General features: G+C 36.7%; 2 protein-coding genes across 6 annotated transcripts in view; both read right to left on the bottom strand.

The window, feature by feature from the left end:
- LOC137408435 (uncharacterized) overlaps positions 1-27,787 on the bottom strand; it is a 154,522-nt gene that overhangs the window by 22,582 nt on the left and 104,153 nt on the right. The gene's annotated exons all lie outside the window — the stretch shown is intronic.
- Positions 668-25,948, bottom strand: LOC137408559 (coiled-coil domain-containing protein 43 homolog). 5 transcript variants are annotated; one of them, XM_068095136.1, is made up of 6 exons: positions 25,913-25,948; positions 7,318-7,507; positions 6,653-6,813; positions 4,995-5,018; positions 3,333-3,445; positions 668-1,309 (listed from the first exon to the last, which is right to left on the bottom strand). In XM_068095136.1, exons 2-6 carry the CDS (start codon positions 7,483-7,485, stop codon positions 1,257-1,259), a joined length of 519 nt encoding a protein of 172 aa, XP_067951237.1. In that variant the 5' UTR covers positions 7,486-7,507; positions 25,913-25,948; the 3' UTR covers positions 668-1,256. The 5 variants fall into 5 exon arrangements, with proteins under 5 accessions (XP_067951237.1, XP_067951236.1, XP_067951235.1 ...); XM_068095135.1 differs by lacking the exon at positions 25,913-25,948 and adding an exon at positions 19,267-19,516; XM_068095134.1 differs by lacking the exon at positions 25,913-25,948 and adding an exon at positions 19,247-19,516.

The raw sequence follows: 27,787 nt of genomic DNA on the forward strand, positions 1-27,787 counted from the left end.
GTCTTTCAAGAAAGACACAAATTTTCCACAAACTTTGTAGATGAATAACCAAGAATGTTGTTTACCTACCCAATACAGCACAAGGAACATGCCGTAACAGCCCTGAAACATTTCATTGCTTATGTAGCATTGATTGGCAATATCAAAGAAATTCATACTGACTGTGATAGAGAGTTCTTTGGAGAGCCCTATGAACAAACTATGAAAGAACAATAAGTCAAACACACCAAGATGGCCCTTCATTTATCCTACCAAAATAGAAAAGTAGAGAGGAGTCTTGGAGAACTCTGATGGATGCAGCAAGATCACTCCTAAAAATGCATCAATATCAAAGACACTCTGGTCCTATGACATACGCCACGCTCAGTACATCAGAAACAAAATTACCAACGATGAACCAACTTAACAGAGTATGAACCGTTCATAAATATTAAGTCAGATATGAGGAAAACACATATGCTTAGACCAGACTGCATTTTCTACAGTGAAGGTCACAAACAGAAGCTCACTGACAAAGGAATTCATTACATCTCACGTAGCTTAATTGGTTAGGTTATCGTCTGGTTAACAGGAGGTTCTGAAATTAAATCCAACACGAAGCGAATCTTTTCTTCCTAGATTTTATAGATGAACCGTACGATGCATGACTTTGAGATTTATATATAGATTGAATTATGCACAAGAATTTATTCTCGATTTGCTCAAGACTAAATTCATGCCAATTGGCTTGCCAGAACACAATGGACATGAGCACTCATCACTAGATAACATAGTCAAAAATAAAACAAGCCAATAACTATAACACGAAGAAGATGCCCGGCAGCAGTTGGGTATATCTTTCACTTATCCTGTTCATGGTGAACTATGGGTCTATGAGTTTATGTGTGAACATGTCTCCTTAACTTTACAGAGTGTTAACATTTACTAGAGGTGTGATATATGAACAAACAGACCATGTAACAGCGGTTGATTTCCCTTTTGAGCTGATGTACCACAACTAAATTGGAACAGCTAAAACTTTCTCACTGGAATACATAAAACTAGATTGGAACATACAGCTTAAACTTTCACATTGGAATACATAAAAATACTTCAATTGAAGTGTGCAGTATAAGTTGAGAGTGACAAAGTTCTGTTTCGCATAAAAACAGCATCTTGATCATTAAAAAACGAGTGAAATATCGATCTACCCGTTCAGATACCGACTTCAGAGTGTCATAAAACTGGGACAGGCTGAGATGTAACTGATGTTGAAATCATCGTTTTCTTTTGATCTCTTTCTTTTCTTTTAACATCTGTCTCTCTCTTGCTACAATAACATAATATAATAATAACAACATAATATAATAATGTAAACAGGCAACAAAGAATTCAGGATTTGACCCAGCACGTACAGATTCGCATGTACACATCAGTGATACAGCTTTGTGAAGTTATCCTCCATTTTGGAGACTAATTTACATAACTTTGGTGGTTTGTTATTCACTTCATAAAATGCAAAAAGGTAAGACAACTTTCAAATGGGCAAAAAGAGGTCAACATGAGTTAATTTGTGAGAACTGCGGAGTGTTTGGAAGCTGCCATGTCATGTTATCACTGTGCATTTATTGTGCTTTGATGCCTCCAAAATATTTGCCATAGAGGTTGTTTTATCATTAAGGAAAGGTTGCATACGGGTTTTCATGTTGGTAGAAAAAATTGCAGGAAGTTAACTTTCATAAATTCTAGTTGTACTGGCATCACAGTAGGTTCACGAACTAACAGACTGTCAAGCATATTTCACATGGTTGTTAGTCTCTTTTGGGTGACCCATCACCATCGATTTACTAAATTTGCAGCCATTTCTTAGGTTATGTTGGTATTAATAAGCTTTAAATATTGTAAATTGAGATTACGCTAAATTAATTAGTTATATTATAGCAAACTGATTTGATGCCATAAAAGACCAACAATTTTAAAGCATGGAAATACAGAGGATGTTGGTATTGCATCGAGGAGAATTTGTATATAAATGGCTTCTTCTGTAAAAATATTTAATGTAAATAAATAATCAATATTTATGAATCTAATTTTGTCATTGTGTCTGTTTGTTAGTCCGTGTAAGCGCTGTGCTTACACATTTTGTGGTCGATTTCATCCAAACTTCACACGCATGAGCTCTGTGCTTTCTGCCAAGTCACTAAAAGTATTTGGTTTCAAAACACCATCTGGTTTCAAAACACCATCTGGTTCGTCATAACCAGCCTCTTAAACACTCAACTGATTAGGAACTCATAAATGTGCCTTTGCATGCATTAAGGACAACTGCCCTCAATGAACGCATTCATGAATCGTAATCGTCAAAGAAATGTAGCAATTTGCGTTGAAAATCGACACGCGTTCTGCGGGCTATCTGATTGAAAATAAAAGAAATGATGGGTGTAGCCAACCTTACTGCTCGACAAATATAAACAATGAGCTGCTCACAGTGTGAATGTTCTATGGCTTGAGCCTCAGTTCTATGAGGAACCTCACTAACTTCGATGGCTAATGAAGCTTGTCCCTGCAGCAATGTATAACTCGTAGATCTGATGCTACAGTGCGAAGTAAAGCACTTTCCAATTATTTCATTATTTTATTAACAATTAATCTAGTAAATAAAAAAACTCGGAGATTAAATACAAGAAATAAAAAAGAAAATAGCGGGCAACACCTGGCTTAACTCTTTCACTACCGCGCTAAATTTGCTATTCTGACTGAATTAATTAAAACGGATTTTCAAAAAATCAATATACCGCTAGTATTTAAGCAATATCTCGAGAATTAATGCAGATATTGTTTTACTGTAAAATGCATCTTATTCAGAACAGAATTCTCTACAAGATAAGTATAAAACTGTTTAGTGAATTCCACTCACAAAATATCTAACGCTTCTTTTGCATTGAAAGGATGCGGTGAGTTTATTATTGCCATGACGATAGCGATCTGATTTTCCTGTTTAAAAAAATAATTAGAAATGGAATTGCTTACCAAAAAGACTTTCGATTGGTTGCATGTGATTGGCAACAAGGTTGTTTCGTCGAAGACGAAATTTGATTGGTCTAGCTAATGTGTAGGTTTCGTAATGAAAAGAAAAGTGAAACTCTATTGATAAGCCGATACAACGGCTCACGGTAGTGAAAGAGTTAATGCTGGTTTGTCATAAAATATCTTAGCAGCCTCTTCAAATGAATAATAACAAGCAGAAGTACATAAACGTTCAGAGTTGAACAACAATGGAGCGGTCCATTATGATTGTCAGAGCTATTGCCGTTGTGTCTCTGAACGTCAATAGCTCTGACTGCAAACTCTACCTGTTTGACGTTTGATATTCTCATGAGCTCCTGACTCCTTCACAGACTTGAAGGTGAGAGCGGAACTAAATGCTTTGGCTTTTATTGCTCTGGTCTCCTGAACTGTAATCTTGCTAAAATATATTAACCAGAACTGTTTTAGACAATTGCTAAAAATACTCTCTACAAGTTTTCAGAAGCTCATGATGCAGATACAAACATTATTATATTAAATGTTTATTAACAATGCAGCTACTCTTATTACACACAGAAAACACAAGCTAGACAACAATTCCCATATAATATGTAATCAACTAATAGTTTTAAAACAAATATCTGAATTGTAATTAAACTATATTAGATATATATATATTAAACATATATATATATTAAATATATATATTTAATATATATATTTAATATATATTAAATATATATTTTAGATATATATATTAAATATATATATTAAATATATATATTAAATATGTATTTAATATACATTAACTGTATATTAAATATACATATTAAATATATATATTTAATATACATTAACTGTATATTAAATATATATATATTAAATATATATATATTAAATATATATATTAAATATACATTAACTGTATATTAAATATGTATTAAAAACATATATCAATAAATGTAGACAAGAAGCAAGATTGAAGGCTGAGGAGAAGCTAAATAGGATGAGGAAGTTTGGTGAGTCACCCTTTTAACTCGGAGTATTTAGTACTAGTGAGTATTTAGTTAGTACTAGCTAATAGTAGCTAGTACTAGCGAGTATTTAGTACTAGCGAGTAGGTAGTATTAGCGAGTAAGTAGTACTAGTCAGCTGGTAGTAGTAACAGTCTATCATTAAGTACGAGTCTATTTTTAAAGTGACTCACAAGCAGCCTGGCCCTAAGCAGTACACATAATTTGGATTAAAAAAGTAACCTCCACTTTTAAACATAATAATAGGATATTGCTGTATTTGCTCAGGGGTAAACATGAATATAGACAGATATACATGTGAATATAGACAGATATACATGTGAATATAGACAGATATACATGAGAATATAGACAGATATACATCGGAATATAGACAGATATACATGTACATGTGAATATAGCCAGATATACATGTGAATATAGACAGATATACTTGTAGATATAGACAGACAAAGTTTTCAGCTGACAGACAACTAGGATGACCTTAAATGCTGCCTGAACCAAAGCTCTCATGACTGCTGCTATTGCGCCTCCATAGACTGTGGCAATTATGGCTGAATGTAGACCTTGATTTCATATTTTGTAGAATTTATATAGCACTTACATGCATGTAGCCAACCTAAGACCACCGGTTACTGGTCAGTTAATATCTAACAGTCACTAACATCTAATTATTGAGCATCTTCAAACAACCTTCACAAGTTTGCAAAAAAAGAAAGTTTTACACCTCTAAAACACAAAATTATCTTCAAAAGTAACTGGAAAATATGTGAAAAAAAGTTGATTTACTAGCAGGCTTTGAAAGACACATGAACGATAGAAAGGCCACTAATTTCACGAAAGACCACACTAGCTAATTCGTGATGTCGATCTAACAAACCTTCATCAACAACACCACTTTTAGATAGCTTTTACTCCAATGAAAGATAACATATTCGGATATATTTTACTCACCTGGTAACAGTAGAATTTATTCCGCTACAAAACAAAAGAAAATGTTAGCAAGTCAAATGCAACTAAAAAAGAAAGATGAGCAGACAACTCCTTACACTTTCATTTCAACCTATACCAGGTAAGCTTTTATGCTTCCACTAGCCTCTCCCCATAGTTACAATGTTCTGACATATTAACTTAACTATTGTGGCTATGCAGAGACTGAGTGTAAACTTTCAGTCGTACGAAACAAAGAGTAATAAAATGATTTTCACCTAAGTTTTAGTAATGCATATTATATAGCTTATTGGTATATATTTTTATTATTGTGCATGGTACATTTTTTTTTTTTGGTTATCATGCCCAATTTATTCACTTTCACTAGTTTTTGACTTTCTTTTTTCAGCTTCAGAGATTTTTTAAAAATTGATTTATTGTTGCTATGTCAAAAAAACTTTCTTTTTCCATAGCTACTACTCCTAGTTTTCTTGTGACCCATGATTCTAACAAAAAACAAGTTATGAAATGCTGTTTACTATTATTGTAACGCCTTAGAACCAAACTCTGTATCTGAAAACTACAGACATATGTGCTGATTTACAATGTTTTAAGAATCTTCGAACACTGTATGTTGAAATTTACTTTGTATGTCAAAACATGTATAGGCAGCCATAAATTGGGATTTGACTGTTCTATAAGAGTTGCTCGACTAAACAATTTCTATATGAAGAATGTCAGTGATTTTTACCTGCTGCTGATGATTGATTTTTACCTGCTATTGATGATTAATTAGGGCGAAAAGGATAATTTCAAGGGCAAATCATCATGAATAGCATGCTGGTTGTCTACATTGAACATGAGGGTTTTTAAAATCAACTCTGAAACATTTGCTGACAACTGAAACAACAACCTCACCGTTGAATTAGTACTGCTCGAGGTATTTAAAAACAACACTTTAACATGGCCTCAGCTGATTAACGAAAAAATACTTTTTGGAAAATTTATTCTGAATGTTTGAGTCTATTTTTCAGACACCGACTCTCAATTGTCGTGAAAAATCTGAAAAAGATCTATGCAAAGTAATATAAAAATTGAGACATTTCATGGCTTATAAGTTATGAGATGAAGACTAAAATACAACATAACCTCAAAGAAACTCGACCTCTCTATGCTACATAGTAGACCTACAGACCTATTATGTAATAAACTTGACATACAACAGACTTACCATATGCCAAAACCATCATGAAATGAATCTATTATACATGTATAATAAATACAACAATAAATATGTCATGTAACAGACCTTTCAAATAACTGACCTGCCAAATAACAGCCCTGCCACACAACAGACCTGCCACATAACAGACTTGCTACATAACAGACCTGCCACACAACAGACATGCCACATAAAAGACCTGCCACATAACAGATCTGCCATCTAACAGACCTGCCACATAACAGACCTGTCACATAACACAACTGACACATAACAGACCTGACACATAACAGACCTGACACATAACAGACTGCCACATAACAGACCTGCCACACAAGTCTTGCTACACAACAGACCTGCCCCATAACATACCTACAGACCTGTCATATAACATACCTACAGATATGTCATATAACATACAAGTCATACTTCGGTGCAAAATGATTGCAATACTGTCTACCTGTCTACATCCTCCTCATCCTCTGAACTGAACTCAATATGGTTAGCCACAGGAAATGAGTTGGTAGGTGAACTGTTGACTACTTCGGGATCACTGTCAGGAAGCGCATCTATGACATCATCAGGTAAAGGTTCGGCAGCCAACCTTGACATTTTAGCTCGCTGTATGATTGAAACAGAAAATACACCTACAGGAAGCCCTAGGTGAAAGATGTTTCAGACAGAAGGATAAACTAAAAAGAATACGAACTTCTGCTTGAAATATTTTTACACAATTCTTCAAATCCATACAATATTCACCTGAAGAACTCAATGAGTTGAACCTACAGCATTATGAACAAACCAACAAACCAATTTAAAAATTCGATACTAGATAATTACAAATTACAAAATCACCAATAATGCAGCTTTACAGCTCAAATTCAAACAGACTTCAGAGATATTTAGAAGAGTTAATAGTGAATTCTTTGAAAATTTTGTGAAGATTATGAATAAAATGTGACGAAATTTGAAAAATAAATTCGAATAAACAACACATCTTTAACATTGATCCACAAAAACAATTTCAAAACCTTGGCCAAAAATATAACCGAGTCACTGCAAAACCTTCCGAATAGATTTTGGATAAAAAGATATTTCTAGACAAAACTAGACCCACTAGTTTACCTTTTGCTGAGTAAACAATTCTTCTCTCTGTCTGTTCTTTGCCTTTCTCTTCTCCTTTATATTCTGTTGAAGACGAGTGTGATTAAGCTTGAGCTTGCTAGAAGCCTCTTTAGATTTCTCGAAAGTGACATCTTCTGGAGCGTCCGATAAATCGCTGTCAGTCAGCATACTTCAGTTGTTAATGTAGATACTATAAACATGTAAATGTGAGAATATGACTCATTTTAGTTGAAAGGCTAAGTAGAATAAAGAAATATTTGATTTGGTCCAGTTGAATTCTTTGTAGCACAATAGAAAACTAACGATATAAAAGACCTCAAATGGACAAACAGATTTACAAATACTGTTTTATTGAATGCTATTTTTTCGGTTTTGTATTTAAATTTTGAACTTTTAACATCGGCTAACATTTACTTGATACAATTTCAAAGTAAAAAATATACACCTTTCTATTAAGAGGTTTAAGCGTTATTGTCTTTAGCGAATATATAGTAATAAAGTAATAGTAAATAGTAATATTGATAAGTAATACTACAAATAATCTTCGCAGCACTTGCACAACATGAATTTTATAAGATGTAGTTGAAATAGAAGTCTAGCTCTAAAAGCCTTTCAGTAAAAAATATCATGTCATAGAAACCAAAGTGGCATTTTTTGAAGAAATGTATGTCTAGGTAGAAATCAATTACCGAATTTAATTTCCCAACCAGTGCTGCTGAGAGACAAGAAAGAATACAGAGCTAATCTGAGTGAAACAGAGCACTGTCTTGCGAACTACAAAGCGAAGGACAAGGAAAAGTACTACTTTCCATATCACTATGGGATATACTTTACAGAAGAGCATGGTAACATTAACCTCTGTACAGCTGGAGGGCACATATACATAATACATTTTTACATTCTTGCGTTTACAAATGTAACTGTTTGGGTACTTGCTATTTGTAAAACTCATTTCAGCATTACGCTTGATTGTAATGAATGTTCTGTCTTTCCGCTCAAATAATAAAATCTATACTAATAAACCAGTCACAATGCTTGCAACAATTACAGTTGTGCACAAGAGCTAATACTTATTATTCAGTAAAAGGCAACTTGTGCACAGAACCCTCATGCTAGCAGGCCTGCCAACTCTCACGCATTGGGCGTGAGACTCACTCAATCACACCAAAGAAAAAATGAAAATGCGTGAGATTTTTGCCCCAATTTCCACAATTGTATATATACTATCATTGATACATCAATTGCCCCAAAACCAAATCTCAAGGATTGCCCCATTCTTGAGTTGGCAGGCCTGCTTGTTAGTGACTAGTCAGGCTGACTTTTATAAGTGTTATACTTCTGACTTAGGTCAATGAAAGGATGAAAGTTAAATACGTATATTGTAATAGAATCTATTTAAACGGTTGAACAGAATTAGGTACAAAATAACGTATACATCAAGCGTAACATAAATAAACAGTATATGTAAATAAGTACAAATGCGTATGTACATTGCATCTGTATCACATGTAAAAATACTGTGCCCAAAATGGGAACGCGATAATTTGATCTTCGCATTGCCACAACTAAGTTCCATCTCGCAACATAAAAATACCAGACGTTGTAACGCAAAAACGAAAGCGTGACTGAATGTCGAATGCTCAGAGGGCAATACATCGGCAGAGCAAAACGTTGGTTCGAAAGGCGACTGCCGTGAAGGATTTGTGACAAGAGGAAACAATTCCGAATCAAGGCGCTAAGATTTTATTTTTAAATGACAATATCACAAGTCATAACTATGACAGCAACATTCAATTTTTCTTCATCAGAATTTCAAACAAAACACTTAAATATTTATGTGATCATTGTAACATCCAACTTGGCATCCCATAATGATCAATTTATTTTAGTCTATTTACCTCCATACATCATTGTACAAAAATGACACCAAAAGGTGATGTCATTGTACTCGGAAGCAATGTGTATAATAGCTGGAAACAGGTCTTTATTAGACGTTAATTGTAACATGTGTATAAAGTGTGAGATTGAAAATCAGAGCAGTGTACAATATGCGTATTAAAAATTGCCAACATAATAAACATGATTCAATAAAGGGAAATAAATGGTTCGATAAAGGCTCTATTGCAACACATACATTAAAATATATGTAAAAACTTGAAGGTTGACTTGCAACAAAATTCACATTACAGTTATTTGATATCAAAGGATTCACTATGTCTTACTCGGTTTCGTGGTGGCGGCAATTAACTGTTCGTTTTTGAGCTTTCAAGAGCTTGTAATCACATTTCTACATATTTTGAACCTACATCACAGCAAAGTAAGACATGGTGAATCTTTTGATACCAAATAACTGTAATGTGAATTTTGTTGCAAGTCAACCTTTAAGGTTAGTTCAAACTGTTTTGCCATATTTCGGCATTGATGCCACAATACTTGGGTGATGGTCAAAGATAACAATGATGATAGCTCACACACTTATTCACGCTTGCATCAGCAAATACTCTTTGAAGTAGTATTCTCTGTTTTTTAAAACTTCTCACAAAGAAACGGTTTTGTTTTCGTGTGCTTGAATCAAATGCTAGTCTCACAGCAGCTATTATAAACAAAAATGAATATATCACGCTATCAGCTTTTAAATCAAATAAATCACGCATCAAACTTTTTGTAGACCTTTCAATAAATATGCATTGGGAATCCGAGAAATATCTCTGTCAGTATCTATATCTTGCAATTAACCTGCAATAATATTATAGCCTGCGCCCTGCTGTGCAATCTATTGGAACTTTCAATTTTTATTGCATTTTAATTTTGAAGACATATTTTATTTCACAACTATATTTAACAATGTTCAATAAAAGCTTGTATCATTCATTGATATGTTTATTACAGTTAGCAGCCAAAACTGGCTTTTTATGTACAATAGAAGAGGAATTATGAGTGTCAATACATCGTAAGCCGAATTAAGGTGCTATCAAACAACAATGCTATACATCTGCAAATATATAAGTTATATAATATTAATTTATTAAATGTTATAAATATATATTCAAGAACAAGTGACATAAACGAACCATACTTATAATACATGCAGAAACAAAAGTTAACATTTTTGAAACAAAAATATTTGCATTGCTTGCTTGGCCAGTTGCATTCTATTGTTGCTTTCAATGAAACAAACATTGTCTTCTGGCTGCGCAAAACCTTCCACAATGTCTTCTAACCTCAACTCTTCTTCTGCACTGCGGAACTAGTCGATTTTAGCAACTGAACCATTTTTTAACAGAGCAAAACTTTTACACGTTGCATTTCGTGCAAATGCAATGGGTAAAGGTTTATCTTGCAAAGCATAATTTTTATGTACCATCATATACACCATATTGCACTATATACCATCTAGTGAATGTAAACCGTTTTGCATATATGTCAATCTGTGGTATAATTTAAGACACTTTGGAATACTCTTCTCCTTATTATTTGACCTTTAGGACGCTTTAGGTAGTTGTAGTTTCATTATGTATTGAATATGCCAATGGGAGAGCGCCATCGTTTCCAGCTGAAATAAAGAAAAGCTTAATCGTAGCATGCCTTACAATTTAATCTAAGCACATCTCTTTAATAGCGCATGGTGGCAGCTTTTTGTTTATTCCAAGCATGACGATGATGTTGAGGGGCAAGAAGTGAAAGAGGTACTGATGATAATAGTACAAAAACCAATGCCAAGAATAGATTCTTCCACGAAATTATTATTAGATAATAATGAGATTAATTTTAGGGCATCTAAGAGTAAGTGGCGTTCGCTCTATGTGCTGTCTAGGTTAGATACTGAGGAACTCACTTACCAAATAAAACTTTTACTATATACAGCGGGCACCAAAGGCACAAAAGTTGTAGAATCATCAGCAACGTACTAATGATGAAAATAAAACTTGTGATATTATAATATATTTAAACAATATTGTATTTGTGAAAGGAAGACTCTACATGAACGATACAAATTTAATACTCGTACACAACTACCAGGAGAATCATTTGACTCATTTTACACCGACTAACAAATGCTGGCAGGCAGATGACAATTCAATTAAAGAGGGGGTGCAGAGAGGGTGACTGGAGAAGGGGTGACTGGAGCAGAAAACCCACTGGAAAGGAAGCTGCATGATAGAGTTGTGTTAAGAATCAGGAAAGATCAGCTGCGCCGCAAACTCATTTATCAAAGAAACGCACCAACGCTGGCAGCAAATGTGCGGTTACACGAGATTACTGCTACTACCATGAAGTCCATGAGTGTAGGATCTAATTCATCGACAATAAATTTTGAAAAGGCTAAAAATCTCCAAGATCACTCCAAGTTTGGTACGAGGAAGACACATTTTAAGGCAAGCGGGGGAGAATCAAGTAAACCAATTGGCGACTCCCAAACCAGCAAACAGAAATGTGGTAGATGTGGAAAGTCACCGAGCCATCCCAGAAAACAGTGCCCAACAAAAGATGCTGAATGCAAGAAATGTCATAAGGAAGGACACTTCTTTTATGTATGCCGCTTTTTACAAGTACACGAGGTTGGAGAGGAATGTAATGACTGCTTATTTACTGTAGAGCTAACTATTAATGAGGTAAAATATTGGCACGCTACTATAATATATTATGTCAACTTCCAGACACGGTTTTAATTGAATACCAGAGCTGATGGCACTATTTTCAGTCACCCTGAGCCTTGGATAAATAGCAAATTGTCTCCACCTGATACCATACTACATGGTTCTGGCGGCAAAGGGTTAGAGGTCTTACCGGTTTTTGAGACAAATATGTCATATAAAGGCATTATGCATAGTGAGAAAGCTTATGTGATCAAAAAAAAACACTTCACTGTTGAGCAGAACAGCATGTGCAGCTCTAAGGCTAGTTACATGCCATGTAGATGAGGCTGGAGTGCTCCAACATAATATATGCACATAATTTTTTAGGCTGTTCACAGGGCTAGGTTTGGTTAAAGGCTACACGTATAAGATGTCCCTGAAAGAGGACGCAACACCTACATGTATTTACAGACCACGGAAAATACCTCATCTACTTCGTGAGGAAGCAAAGGAGCAGTTACAGGAAATTATCACTTTAAAGATGATCTCACCAGTCACTGATGCTACAAAGTGGTGTAGCGAGTTCGTTACAATACTAAAACCGTCAAAAGCAGTTTGAATATGTGTCGATCTAACTGGATTGAATGCAGTAGTGAAGTGAGAGATACATCCCATGGCAACTGGAAGAGAGTTTGTCCAAATTGGCAGAGAGTTCAGTGTTCAGTAAAATCGACGCCAACAGTGGCTTTTGGCAGATTAACTTTCCGAGAGTCAAAAAAACTCACCACCTTTTTGTCATTATTTGGAAGGTTCCATTTAAACAGATTGCCATTTGAGGTTGCTAGTGCACCCGAGATCTTCCAACAAGCTTTGTCCAGGGTGTTGGAAGGAATTGAAGGAGTAATATGTCATATGTATGACATACATGTATTGGTCTTTGGTAAAAGCCTACAGACCCATAATGAGCAGCTGAGGAAAGCTCTGAGAGCAGTCTAAGACTCAGGCGTTACGCTGAATGCACAAAAATGTGAGTTCAGGAGATGCACATTGACGTGTAGTCAATCTGGAGGGAGTGAAACCTGATCCGACTAAAGTAGTAGCTATACAGGACTTCCCTACTCCCACCAGTAAGACTGATTGAGGCCTATAAATGACATGTTAAACCAGATGGCAAAGTTTATCCCTAAACTAGCGACCCTTAATGCTCCCATGAGGGATCTACCCAAAAAAGAGAGAGTGGATTTAGAAAGTAGAAGACCAGAATTGCGGGATCAAAGAACTTCTATCATCAACTGAAATGATGGCCTACTATGATCACAGATTACCTATTATTGTATGCACCGGCACGAGCGATGTTGGGCTCGGTCACAGGGGTCGGCAACCCGCGGCTCCGGAGCCACATGCGACTTTCATCCCCTCGCTACGGCTCCCTCTGACTTGGGATTTTTTCCCTTTTCTGACCATATGCCAAGTAATTCATAACAATATAGAAGTTGCACTACTAAGTAACACTACTGACAAACAAAACTAATAGAGGTAGTACACCTTATAACAATTTATGTGCCAATAAAACCGCCAAAAATTATTTTATTGTTCTTTGCAAAAATGTAATTTTGTTTTCTCAGCAGTTGAAACATTTTACATGCCACACCTTTTCGTTTTATGTTGTAAACATGGTACAAAAGCATTAAAAGCTAAACAAAAACGTTACATGTAATATTTATTTTTTTAACATATCACAGGGTGTTTGTGGCTCCTACTGCATTATTTCCTGCAGAAAACGAGTCCAAATGGCTCTTTGAGTGGAAAAAGTTGCCGACCCCTAGGCTAGGAGCTGCTTTACTGCAACAACAACCAGATAGAAATCGTGAACCAGTGTTAAATGTTTCACGCTCATTGTCTGATACTGAGCGGAATTACGGTGCAATTGAGAAAGAGGCCCTAGGAGTAGTGTGAGCATGCGAGCGGTTTGATCAATTCATCAAAGGTATGAAATTCACAGTGGAAACTGACCACAAGCCTTTAGTACCCTTGATGTCATCTAAAAAATTTGATAGCCAGATATCTACCAGGATTTTGCCCATAAGACTCCGAATGATGAGATATGCACAACGGTTCGAGTAGGTTCAAAGGCAACATCATCATTTAGCAGATACGCTTTTTAAAGCTCCAGTACATAAACTGGTTCCCGAAGGTCACAAATTAATCGAAAAAGTGGAACCTATGCTCAACACAGAATGTGGCAGTCATTAAACTGAAAGAAGCTCGATGAAAGGATGAGATATGCTGAGAAGTTATCAGATGCTGTCGAGAAGGTTGGCCAACCTACAAGTTGGATGCTTACATGACTATTCACTCTTACTGGAAGGTACAGCAGCACCTTACGATCATAGACGATTTGCTTTTATACGATCACAAGATTGTTGTATCACATTGGTGAGAGATTACAAGTATTGGAGAAAATTCACTAGGCATATCAAGACATTGTCAAACGTCGATTGAGAGCCGTTCAATTCGTATGGTGGTCAAGAATTTCTACCTAGATCCAAGACATGATTCAAAACTGTAGGATTTGAAAGGTACAATCTAAAGTTTCCATTGAACCCTTACTCGAATCATCCTTACCAGAGAGGCCATGGCAACGACTAGGTGCTGATTTCAGAAAACCCATTACTTGCTGGTAGTTGATAATTACAGTAGATGGATAGAAATCAAGAAACTCAGCTCACTTACTTCCAGGAACACCATTGAGGCTATGAAATCAATCTTGTCAGTACATGGAATTTATGAAATCTGTTGTCCAGGCTGCTTGCTGCCGCCGAAGGTGGAGAGAAAGCATGTTGCGCAGCAACAAGGAGGCCAGAAATCAGATGTCAAAAGAGCATCCCGACCAGCAATTTTGAGCCAAAGACCTACTTGAATTGAAGCTGGATAGAAAGGTGTATGCCCGGAACAACAGAAAAAATAAAATTGATGTTAAAAAGGTAGCAGCAAGGTTGTACACGATTCAGACAGATACGGTAACCATCCGTAGACACCGCAGTGCTCTAATTGATATGGAGGATAATACAAATGCAGACATTGGAGAACAATTCAAGACTGTCTCTTCTCTTGGCTCCACCAGAGTCGAAAAAGGCAGGACGATATGAGATAGCCCACAAGCCAGGCCTGATGGTTGTCAGGGACCTGATCCAACTGTCGCAGAGAACAGAGTGATACGAAACAGCCCACAAGCCAAGCAGTCTGGATCAAGCCAAGGGTATAGTAGGCCGCAGAGGCCAAAAAGATACCCAAAGGAATACCTATACCTAATACCAGAATACCTAAAGGACCAAGATATGACATGATCATTATAAATGGACCAGTAGCGAATCTGAAGTAGACTAATACTCATTAACACTAGCCAATCACACTAGCCATTAACACTAGGACAATCAATACTTCCTAATTAATTTTATTACTCATGCCTGTTATTCGATAGTTTTGCTTTGCTTTTATTTCATAGCGCTTTTTTAAGAGTCGTTAAATTAGAATGGAAGATGTGGTAATGTTTTAGAATACTTTGGAATTATCCTCTCCAAAATATTTGACCTTTTAAGATGCTTTACGTAGTTATTGAAGGCTATCGGGGAGAGCCCCTTTGTTTCCGGTTGGAATAAAGATAAGTTTAATCGTACCTAACCAATTGTTCAATCGTGCCTTACAATTTAATCCAACAACATCTCCTTAATAACACAGCATCAAGACTGCATTAAGAAAACAAGGAACTACTAAATATTAGCCTGATACAGTGACTAATTATTTTGAGGTGTTGCTTTCAAAGTTTTAACGAAAAAAAACGTAAAGCTTTAGAGTTGGATAACGAACTTTGATATGAACAGGAACAAAAAAAGAATTAATTATTATTGATGTAAACGAATCATTATTAGTACATTTTTGTTAACACTTTTCTACTGATCACCTATTATGGGCTCGTAAAAATCAAAACATGTCAAAGTGGCAGTCAATTGAAGGGTAGCGCTCTATTTTTCAACCATTCTCTTATAGTAGCGGTCAAATAGAGGTGGCATTTCAATAGAAGTGGCGTAAAAATAAAGGTGGCGTAAAAATAAGGGTGGCATTCAAATAAACGTGGTGTTCAAATAAAGGTGACGTTTAATTACAAGTTTTATGATAAGTGTAAGAGTGTGTCTTCTTACAAACTTGTTAAGCAACTCAGTCTGTTGCAACCCACTGATAAGCATTGGTTGGATTGGTGACACATCCGTAGATAAGTAGTAAAACATTACAGATTATGGTCTAACGGTATTCCGTAACGAAAGTCTGTAGTTAAAATCCTTTTCAAGTCATGTAAAAGTACTTCACTGGCTCATCGCCATAGAAACACCAAATTGGTTGTTTAGTGAATTATAATGTGCAAGCTCACATATGTATAGCGTGCTAATTACTGCATTATCTCTCGGTATTAAGTTTTCTAGAACAGTTATACCACAATAATCTGCTGTAGAACAAGCTGGCAAAAGCAGAAGTGGTAAACAGAGAATTGATGCCATGGTACAAACCTGCTGAAAACCTACTAAATGCCAAAACACATCTAAGCAAAAAAAAAAGGATTCAAAAGTACACAATATTGGTTTACGGCCAAGATTGTCTATGCAAATAGAATGATGGAAACGTAGATGTAATGTAAAACAGCTTTTGTTCGTAAAGAAAAGGGACAAAGCTGAAGCGTGCTGAAAAATATGTAATGAAACCTATTGACATGTTGAATATATAAAGGCTAGATATAAGTACAGTAAGTCATCGACTTACGACCGCATTTGGTTACAGCCAGTCGTAAGACGATTTGGACGTATGTCGATTCTGTAAATTCTGTTCTAACCTAAATGAATTTAGCTTACTATACACATACTTGAAGAAAGTCTTAATATGTATTTTAGTAAACATCAAACTTTCAACTAAGATTTTATCATTTATCTGTTTGGAAATCCATTTTTACCACAACGGTTAAAGCTGAACACGCCATGGCGAGAAACGTATAAATCTTAATAACGCATATACACAAATGGCCAAATTTTAATTTTGAGAGAAACGATTGTTAATATCGTGATAGAAAAAATTTGCCTTAGTGAAAAAATAACGAAAAAGTTGGACGAAAATAACGAAGAACGGCTTACGCTACGCCTCGTGTTGAACTGCCTGACCTTCCACAGGGAGACGGTAACGGAGACGGTAGAGAAGATGACGGAAGTTGAGTGGACGTATGCCGCATAGGTCGAAAGTTGATGACTTGCTGTGATAAATCGAACAAATATATTGCAAAATAGAAAGACCAGATAGCATACCAATGGAAGATGAAGAACATGTGGAAGCTGATTGGCAGAAGGTTAAGATGGCATGCCAGTCAAGTTTATGAAGGCTCTCGATAACGCAGCAAGAATAATGTTCATCAAGCTATGCATGCTGATGTGCAAGGATGGATTTGGCCTGACAACTACTGTGAATGCGTGCTAGTGCCAATTGAGAAAAGGTTTGATCTTACATGCATCAAAGGTTATTGACCTCTCACCAATCCGTCGAGAAGAAAAATCAAAGAATGGAGAAGAAGAGATTATATTGGATTTAGATGTGAATATACATGTAATAACAGAGAGGTTACTGGTATGATGCATTAACAATTAAGTGTCGTGGAAAGTGAGGCGCATGCTTACAAAGTTGAAAAACTGAACCCAACTGATTCAGGCTCATAGTGTTTCATTGTAAAATTCATATGAGGTTAATATACTGATACAAAATTTATAAACTTCTATAACACGCTATTTGCCATGACAATTACATGAATGATTGCCAATAATATAAACTTTATACTTTTTTGGCCATTTATCCAAGTAAAGCAGTAAATATATCTGGTATCTCATATGTCAAACTATGACTATCGATGTGTGAATGTTGAAAACGCGGATCAGCAGAATTATACGATAATTATATTATAGGTATAATTATTATACCTATAATTATATTATAGGTATAAACAGTGTTTATTATAAATCTGAGGAGTTTATATACTAGTGGCTAAAATATGAATAAAATTTATTGCACCAGGACATTACACAAGCTCTAGCTTACACTAAAACTATACAAAAAGGGCCTAAAAATGATAGTTTGAATCGGTGCAGTCTACATGTATAGGCTATACAAACAAGCATCACTAAGCTATTCTATGCTATTATATTAATACAATGGTGATCTCATGGTAGCAACGTAGTTATTGCGTAGGTGATAGGTGAATGCGAGTTTGTTTACTACACTCCACCTAAAATTATCAACTTTTCTACCATGTTTAGTTCACTTTTACATCCTTTTACCAACACAACTCTTGCTATAGGCCTAAAGATGTATTGTGCTTCGTCAAATTTATTTTTAAAATTATGGTTTTCAACAAACAGTTCGACAGTTCTAACCCATCATGCGACTTCATCTGTTCAATTTTCGCTCCATTTCTTAATACATCACTTTCATTTACAATGATTACAATGACTACACCTATATTCACTTTTGCGACTTGCTGAGACTATCTTTGTCATGATTACAACTGGCTCACATACTTATATTTCCATTGAACCAACCTAGAATAGATTGGCCGTGTGCTACAGTTGATACTACTGTTTTCATATACGCATTGATATTTTCAAACGTACCAAGGGCAAGAAAGACGATGTATGTTTTCATTGTCAAAAACAGGTTTTGATCATCGACATCATTTTGTGTTCTACACTGCGCAAAGGCCTGGAAATAACTATCACCATTCCTTCAGAGAACAAGGTCAGAAGTGTAGCAGCATCAAACCTCTCACCATATCACTTAGTTAAGCCTGCTAGAGAGCGATTTGTGTTGAATGTAGTTGATATTCTCAAGCACCTACCTACGAAGGTTGAATTATTCTTCCTATGGTGCTGCAAGCCTGCAACTCCGCCAAGATTAGATAGCTGCTAACGAACTACCCATGGCTGAGGCCTTCATTGCCTTACTACTAAACTGTATGTATGTACATGTATAATCTATTCCATCAGAAAATCAAGGACATAATCAATCTTGAGTCTCGTTCATCATTATTAGAGGCAATCACTCACCATTGATGAACCTTGCAACTCACTCTTACTTGAAGGTCCTGATGAACTCTACTTCTAATCATTATTAGTCTATATCATGCATACGCCTCAATGACTTGTTAACCATTTTAATACTGATATATTATTTTCTCTCAACAAAACTCAAAAAGTTATTGTACTGTTGGATTAAAACTCAGGTAACCGGTTGCTATATCAATTTGCTACAACATAAAATTTATTTACTATAATTTCGAGTGCTCAACCTTTTTCCAAATTTACGGATGTGCTTCACTGTTGGTCAGACACTGACTTGGTCTGGTTCGTGATTGCTGGTCTTGGCCTTGTCTGTACCGGGTTGCCATTGCTGGCGTGCTGTCTTTGATGTTCGCTTGCGTTCTTTCTTGCATTGAGTTTCAGTTGGTTGTGCTTGCTTGCCGCGGTCCTGGCGGGGCTCGATTGTAGGGCTGCTGCTGGTGCGGGATTATGGCATCAAATGTGAGTCTAGATGGGCTTAGAGGCTGACGAAAAATTGAGCTTCAAGCAATGTTATCTAAACTAAAATTACCTGTGCATGGCACCAAGGCTGAGCTAATTCAAAGGATAGCTCTTTATAATACCAAATGTGAAATTGATAACCAAATTAAAACTGCTAAAATTGAAATATCAAAAATTGAACTTGAAATGACTAGACTACACAACATTATTAAACCCACAACAAATATGACATCAACACCACAGCGTGGTGCGCAGCCAAATAAGACACCTAGTGGTATATTTGCTAGAAAAATCGAACAACCATCAGTCAGATTTTTACCACAGCCTACTACTGATAGCAATCTCATAACTGAAAATGAAAACAGCATGACAAACATTCCAATGGAACTTACTCTTGCTGACCATGGCATGATAAACAAACCAACGCCTGTCCCTAGACAAAGTGTGTACATGCCTATAACTAGTTCTGACAACTCTCATAATCTAGTTCACCTAATGTAGCAATAAACCTGCTTCTAAAAGGTCATTAGCCAGATCTAACAGTCAATAAGGTCATAACTTTTCAAACAACAGAAATGTACCAGATAATGATCAGAACAGTCAAGCAATAAATTGTTATTCTTCCAATTTCAACAATAATAGTGGTACAGAAGCTACTAATAAACAGCTTAATGATATGATTAAAGCCTTTAATCAGTCGCTAGCGATGTCAAAATTGCCCACCCCAGAACCACTTGTTTTTACAGGAGAGACCGTTAAATACAAGGACTAAAAAAAGGCTTTTAATGCTATGATTGTGGATAGAGGTTTGTCAGACAGTGAAAACCTATTCTACCTTGTAAAATATGTCTCAGGTGAAGCTGCTGAGGCTATCAGCGGTTATTTTACCTTAGATTCCAGAATTGCGTACTCAGATGCCCAGGCAGTGCTAGATAGGCGCTACAGGAACAGCTTTGTTATATCGGAGGCTTTCCGTACAAAGCTGGAAAACTGGCCAAAGATTTCTGCACGAGATGCTACAGCACTTTGCAGATTTTCTGACTTTTTTGGGTAGTGTAAAGCTGCTATGTCTGATATACCTGAGCTGAGACTTCTAGATGATAACCGAGAAAACTGAACGATGTTGGGTCTATTGCCAGACTGGCTTGTTAATTTGTGGAATCGTAACACTTCAAAATACCAGATTGCACACAATTGTTTTCCTCCATTTTCGGAGTTTGAAAATTTCATTAGGTTAGAAGCAGATATAGCCTGCAATCTTGCTACCTCACTACAGTCTCTCAGGCCAGCACCACAACCAAGAGGCTACAATACTGATCAAAGGCGTCACCATGCTCTGGCATCTGCTGCCGTGACCCATCGGGATAACAGTCTGCCAGATACAAAGATCATACAAGGAGTTCATGAACGGCATAATTTTTCATGGGGAAGCTGAAATCGCTCAGAGTTCTGCAGCTGGTCCATGCTGGTATATACGCCATCATGGTGTATATTACACAAAAAAACTATGCGTAGTATTTGACTGTAGCGCGGAGTATCAAGGTATCAGCTTGAATGAGTACCTTCTACAGGGCACTGACTTGAACAATGATTTGCTCGGAGTACTAACAAGATTTAGGTTAGAACACGTAGCTGTAGCTTGTGATTTAGAAAAGTTGTATAATCGCTTTAGGGTGCTGCCCAAGTATCGGGACTATTTGAGATTCCTGTTGTTTAGTCCCACTGATCCTTCTAAGATAGTAGTCTACAGAATGTGTGTGCACTTATTTGGAGCACGGTCCTCCCTGCAGTAGCCAAATTTGCTCTTAAGCAATTAGCTTCTGACTATGCAGGAAAAGACTCTTCTGCTGAATCTTTCCTTCGTAGAAACTTCTATGTAGACGATGGCTTGTACCCACTATTTCTGAAGCTATCAACCTAGTCAAGGCAACTCAGTCTATTTGCTTGAAGGGAAACGCTCGGGTTCATAAGCTTCTTTCAAATGAGAGACAGGTGATGCATGCCTTTCCTAAAGAAGATTGGGCCAGTGAACCCAATTCATCATACTCACTGCTTCCTGCAATAGAGAAAACCTTGGGTATTCAATGGTGTCTAGACAGACACATTTCAATTTGACTTCGAAATTGACGACTGTTCTTGCACTAGACGGGATGTCCTATCCAGCATTGTAACTATCGTTGACCATATTGGTGTTCACTCCCCATTATTGTTAGATGGAAAGTACATTCTCCAGATAGCTTGCAAAAAAAAGCTGGAATGGGATCAAGAGCTACCTAACACTCTTGAAGATACCTGGAAGAAATGGAGAGGTCAGTTCAACTCTGTATCCGGAATTTTAATTCCCAGGTGTCTCAAACTAGCCAGTCTCAGCAGGAGTGTCATTTTATCTCAAATACACACATTTGCAGATGCTAGTTCTATTGGGTATGGCGCTTGTTCCAATTTGAGACAGAAGGACAGGTTTGGAAATGTCTACTGTTCCTTTCTCATAGGCAAATCTAGAGTAGCACCTCTCAAGGTAAGAACTATACCACGCCTTGAGCTACAAGCAGCACTGATTTCTGCCAAGCAACATTCATATCTTCAAGCAGAGCTTGATATTTTGCGCTGTAAGGGATTTTTTGTGGACTGACTTTAAGATTGTATTAGGTTACCTAACGAATGTGTCAGAGCGCTTCCATGTTTTTGTTGCAATCAGAATTGCCCAAATCCGACAACTTACCACTACCACTCAATGGAACTGGGTTGAAAGCCAATAAAAACCTGCTGATTTTGCTTCTCGAGGTCTTGAAGCCTCTTCATTTTTAAGGTATTTTTGGTTGTCTGGGCCTGAATTCCTATTGCAAGAAAAATTTTCAGCTGATAATCCTGCAGAATTCTCGGTTCATGATGATGATCCTGAAGTAAAGTTGAAAAATCCAACATACCTTCGTGTGATCAACTCTGACACTCAACCTGCTATGCTCAACACTGTTGAGAAATTCTCACGATGAACTTCAGCGGTTCGCTGTGCTGCTTTGGTTTATGGTACCATTAAGAGTAGATTTAAATATCGTGTTCATCTCAATATTGAGTTACTAGAACGTACTAAAATTTGGCTGATAAGTTCAGTGCAACAAGCTACCATGCAAGAGGACTATGACAAACAAGCCATGGATAAGATGGTCGAACGAGGCTCAATGTGGAGATTATACTCTTTTATCGATGAGAATGGAGTCATTCGAGTTGGTGGTAGAATGAAATTCTCTTCTATGCTCTCTGGAGAGAAACATCCTATCGTTCTACCAAAAGAAGGATTTAAATTCACTAAATTAATTACTGAACACTACCACAGAAAGGCTGCACATCAAGGTAGGACTACAACCATGGCAGCCATCCGGTCTGCTGGATACTGGATAGTCTCCAGCAGATCGGTAGTCTCGGCGGTCATTCACAATTGTGTCGCATGTCGTTGTCTTAGACGAAACACTGAAGTGCAAAAGATGGCAGATTTGCCCTCTGACAGAACAGACCCATGTTCACCTTTCATGCGTGTAGGACTGCTCTGGTCGCTCTCTTGTAAAGGAAGGCAGGAAGTCTCCAAAAAATTATGGTGTCATATTTGTTTGTCTTCAGAGTCATGCACGTGGAATTGGTAGATAATGTCGACAGATGCCTTTATTAACTCTTTAAAATGCTTTATCGCTTTACGTGGTAATGTATCTCACATAAGATATGATAGAGGTTCAAACTTTCTTGGGCCGCAAATGAGCCAGCCAAAGCTTTTAAAGAAATGAGCCAGGACCATATTAAGAGCTTCCTTGACAAAAACTGTGACTTTGTCTTCAATTCTCCTAGTGCAAGTCATATAGGTGGAGTCTGGAAAAAATTGATCAGGGTGTTCAGAAAAGTAATCAGCGGAATTCTTTTGCAGAGTCACGACATGCTAGATAGTGCAACAATTAGGACCTTATTTTATGAGGCCATGTCCATTGTGAACAGTCGGCCTATTTCTAACCTTAAAGAGGATGTTGAACCTCTCACACCAAACTATCTACTTATGATTAAACCAGAAATGTGCAACCCCCACCAGGGGTGTTCACTAGTGCTGACATGTATGCTAGAAAACGTTGGAGATGTGTACAATACTTGGTTGATATATTTTGGTCTCGCGGGAAATCTGTTGCGGCTTGGATAGCCGACAGCTTAGGGCTGGACTGACACTTGCAAGCTTTGTGGATTAGCTGTTAGCTTGCCTTGTGTTGCATCCAGAACTGAACCAAGTGGTTAGTTCAAATGCTCAGGGTCTGATAGACAGTTGATTTAGTGGAGTAGGCTACGAGTCCAATAAGGTCAGTAATTTTGTCTAATATAGATTTGTTTAATATTTTTGTTTAATAATTCATGAATACTGAGTTTTGTGTAATTCCTGTATCTCTCATTATATTTGTTCCATCTTTATATCTGCATTTTTTATTTATTGCAGCTCTACGAAATAAATCCTGCATAAATTACAAGCCTATGGCCACTACAGTAGGTCTACATTGCTGCAGAAATGGCCATGGATAATTTGGCTTCTGATTGCTGGTACGATAATTCTAATGTACAAGGTAGAGCTATTGCTGCTTTTTTATAGTAACCTCAAATGATAACTTATTTACCCTTCTGACAAACTCGTATAGCAGTGTTAGATGTCCTGGTTGTCAGATTGAGTGTCGCTTCAGAGATTGGTACAATAATTTTATTTTCTATCACATTTTTTTATCAGATTGAGAGTCTAATATAGAATAGACTAGCACATATTTTTCTGGATTGCTGGAGCTTGACAACCAGATAGGCACAGTCACAGCATAGGCCTTACAATCTCTTGCTACACCTTGTACTGTGCGTTACATGCCCTTTTTGGATAGCTGTTGTAACCACATTCTGATTGTCTGCCAGCCTGTCCTGCAGATTCAGGGCATATTACTTTATTTGACGTATGCGTCCAAAACGTTTTTGTCGCCATTATTTAACATTTAAAACGCTATCGACGAGCACCCTCGCCTGATCCGTTACATCGCCATTGCCTAGCGACGAGTATACTCATGATCGGGTCATATGATAGTTTTCCTACGAAACGGATTTTCTATGAGATTGTAATTGGCCCAATCATAAACTAGAAGTCTTTAGTCTCGGTCCTGTAACTGTTTTCTTTCAGGAACAGCGATTCCTACCATCATACTGCGCTTTGGAAATTCCAGTATTACAACACTTGTTTTTTTTCCAAATTGGCCGTTGCTTGACGAACATCGCGTAGGTCTATGGAAGACGTGTTTACGGAAATAATCAATGATGGTAGGAGTGAAGTTGAGTCAGATAGTGACAGTGATAAAGGTAAATATTTTTAACTTTAATTTATGTGTTAGAACCTTATTTTAGTCGTCATAATAGAACAAAATCCCTGTACAGATTACACATAAATGCGAATGAAACTGTCAGCAAATGATATTGCTCTGTGTTTGCATTATTTACTACCTTGTGTTTGCTTCTTTTGGAATGAGCATGATAGATTAGGCTGGAAGACCTGTGTGGGCTACTTTGTGTTGATTAGTTAATAATATGCATACCCTCACATAGAGTATACAGTTGGAGATGTCACACTTGATCAGGACAGTGAGAATAATTTTGAAGGTGCGCTATCAAAATCTGACGACAATGCTGACCCTGTTACCCCTACTGTATCTGCTACTGGGGATGGTATGTTAGCACAACTGTGCCTTTATTGTGAAATTTCTGATCCTGCGTGATTCCTTTGTTGGGAAGAATTATCGCTTGTGCAAATGCTTGATGTCAATCTACATGACTCATCTACGCGCAGACTTTCAATAAATTCTGTGTTTTCTGTTAGGTGTGAGTCTAGCAAGTACTAGGACAAAAAGAGGCAGAGGTTTTCATGCTCATGGTAGAAGTCATGATACAAGAAGTAAAGCAGGATGTGATGAAGCTAGGGGGCTTGCTGGTGGTGCAGCATCTGAGTTTGTTTGAGTAAATCCTTGTCCAAAGCAGTTGGACAGGTTTGACGATTCCACTTCAGGTTTAAAAACTTCAGAGCTAGCTCCTGGCTGGTCAATAATGGATTCTTTTTGTGCAATATATGACCACAAATTCTTCACGCTACTAAAAAGTGAGACCAACCCTTATGCCAATCAAACTCTTACTGACACGGACCGAAAAATATGATACCTATTACTTTTGATGTACCAATTCTTTGCTATGGTGATCTACATGTGCATAGTTCACAAACCTGCCATAGATGATTACTTCAGCGCTAATACTGTCATGCATTTCACACTTCAAAATGCTATTGGCCAGGGTAAAAACAAGTTCAAGCGCATCCAAATATACCTACATCTAAATGACAATGAGAATTATGCTAGACGTTGTAATCCTAACCATGATCCTTTGTATGAAGTCAAACCTTTTTATGACCACTTGACATCCAAGTTCAGTTTTTTGTACAAACCCGGTAAAAGTGTGACTGTTGATGAAGCTGTTTGTCCTTTCCACACGAAGGGTGCATTTCAAAGTTTATATGAAGAATAAGCCTAACAAGTATGGCTTGAGAGCAGTGTGTGTATGTGAATCCAGTACTGGCATTATCTGCAACATGGAGGTGTATACAGTTACTGGTGTATGCAGCTAAAATCGCTGCTGATACGTGTCTTGAGTCCATTTGCTTACAAGGGTCATAAGGTGTTTATGGATAGGGGTTACAGTTCACCTGGATTATTCAAGTTACGAGAGATGGGTTTTTATCCTTTTGGTACAGTAAACAAAAACCTTCCAATAGAGTTAAAAATAACCAGCTCAAAAAGGGTGAACATGTTGCCAAACAGTGTGGGGAAATACTGGCTACTATGTCGAAAGATGTTCGAGATGTATTCATATTGTCAACTGTAAATGAAGATGCCATGATCAATACTAGCAATCAGGGTTGGCAAAAATATCAATACTTTTAAAAATATCATATCGCTGATATATATCATATTTATTGATATTTATAATATTTTTTAAACAAATGAATTTTGAAAGAAAATTAGAAACTAGCTTGAACTTGTATGGTGTTTACATTGTGAGTGATGTACTTTATAGGTTCAAGTAAGTTGTATTGGGCCAGTCAGCAATGTTTATTACCAAACACTTGGTTAATTGTAGGCTTTGTAAAATAATATTTGTAAATATAAAAATATTCGTCAATCCTTGGATTGGAAATCATGACAAGAATGCAACGTGCAAACAGTATAGTGTAAATAGTAAATACGCAATATGATAGTCCAAGCATGTTCTAATGTCCTACTCTTGTTTAGTTTAGGTATTTGTAAAAAAACACCAGCTTGCCAGCCTTCACCACACCGAGATCATTTCTCAACTTGCTGTGATGTATGACAGAGGAATTTCTAGTTAGTAACAGGGTCAGTTGAGAGGACAGCTCCGAAAATATCTGTAGACAATCCCAGTTAGCAGTCAAACTGAAAAGTTGTGTCTTTGTTGCTCTAGAGCATTATCTCATAGCTACTAGTGGTTATTTTTCTTCAATCATACATCTACCAATACAAGTACACACAACGTATATACAGGCATTGTCAGGATATAGGAAGGGTAAATACGTGAAATTGGGTGAGTCTAGGCGACATATTACTTTTGAGGATATTTCATAAGGATGGCTTCTACTAAAACACGTAGTGCAAGTACTTCCAAATCAAAAGATGAAGTTACTCTATCAACACTTGATGCAAAATTATAACTGATACTATCACAAATGACTCAAGTAAATGCTAGGTTCGACGGTCTTGAGACCAAACAGAGAGTATGAAAATTCTCTTCAATCTCTACATGGAGGTCAATGATCTAAAGAAAGATTTGGCTAAAGTTCCCAAAAATGTAAAAAAGTATGAAGTAAATAAACAAGCGTGTGAGAATCTTACAAAGTGCATTGAGGCAGATGAGCATGTAAGGAGGGCAGAATCAATAGAGCTGATTGGAATACCACCGTCAAAAGATAACGATCTATTTACTGCTCTAGAAATGCTCAAGAAAACTTAAAGTACTCGTGGCTGGATTTGACCAATGAAATAGAGACCATATACAGAACTAGGAAAACAAACAGAATCATTGTAAAATTTACATAGTCTCACAAATGTGACAAGTTTTTTCAAACTTACAGAAAAACATGACAACTATAAACACTAGTTTTTGCATTGAAAAGTAAGATCGTTATTAATGAATTACTTAGTCCTGAGCAATCTAAAGTGTTTTGGAAAATGCATC

The sequence above is a fragment of the Watersipora subatra genome, chromosome 11 (assembly GCF_963576615.1).
Source record: "Watersipora subatra chromosome 11, tzWatSuba1.1, whole genome shotgun sequence".
Lineage (NCBI taxonomy): Eukaryota > Metazoa > Bryozoa > Gymnolaemata > Cheilostomatida > Watersiporidae > Watersipora > Watersipora subatra.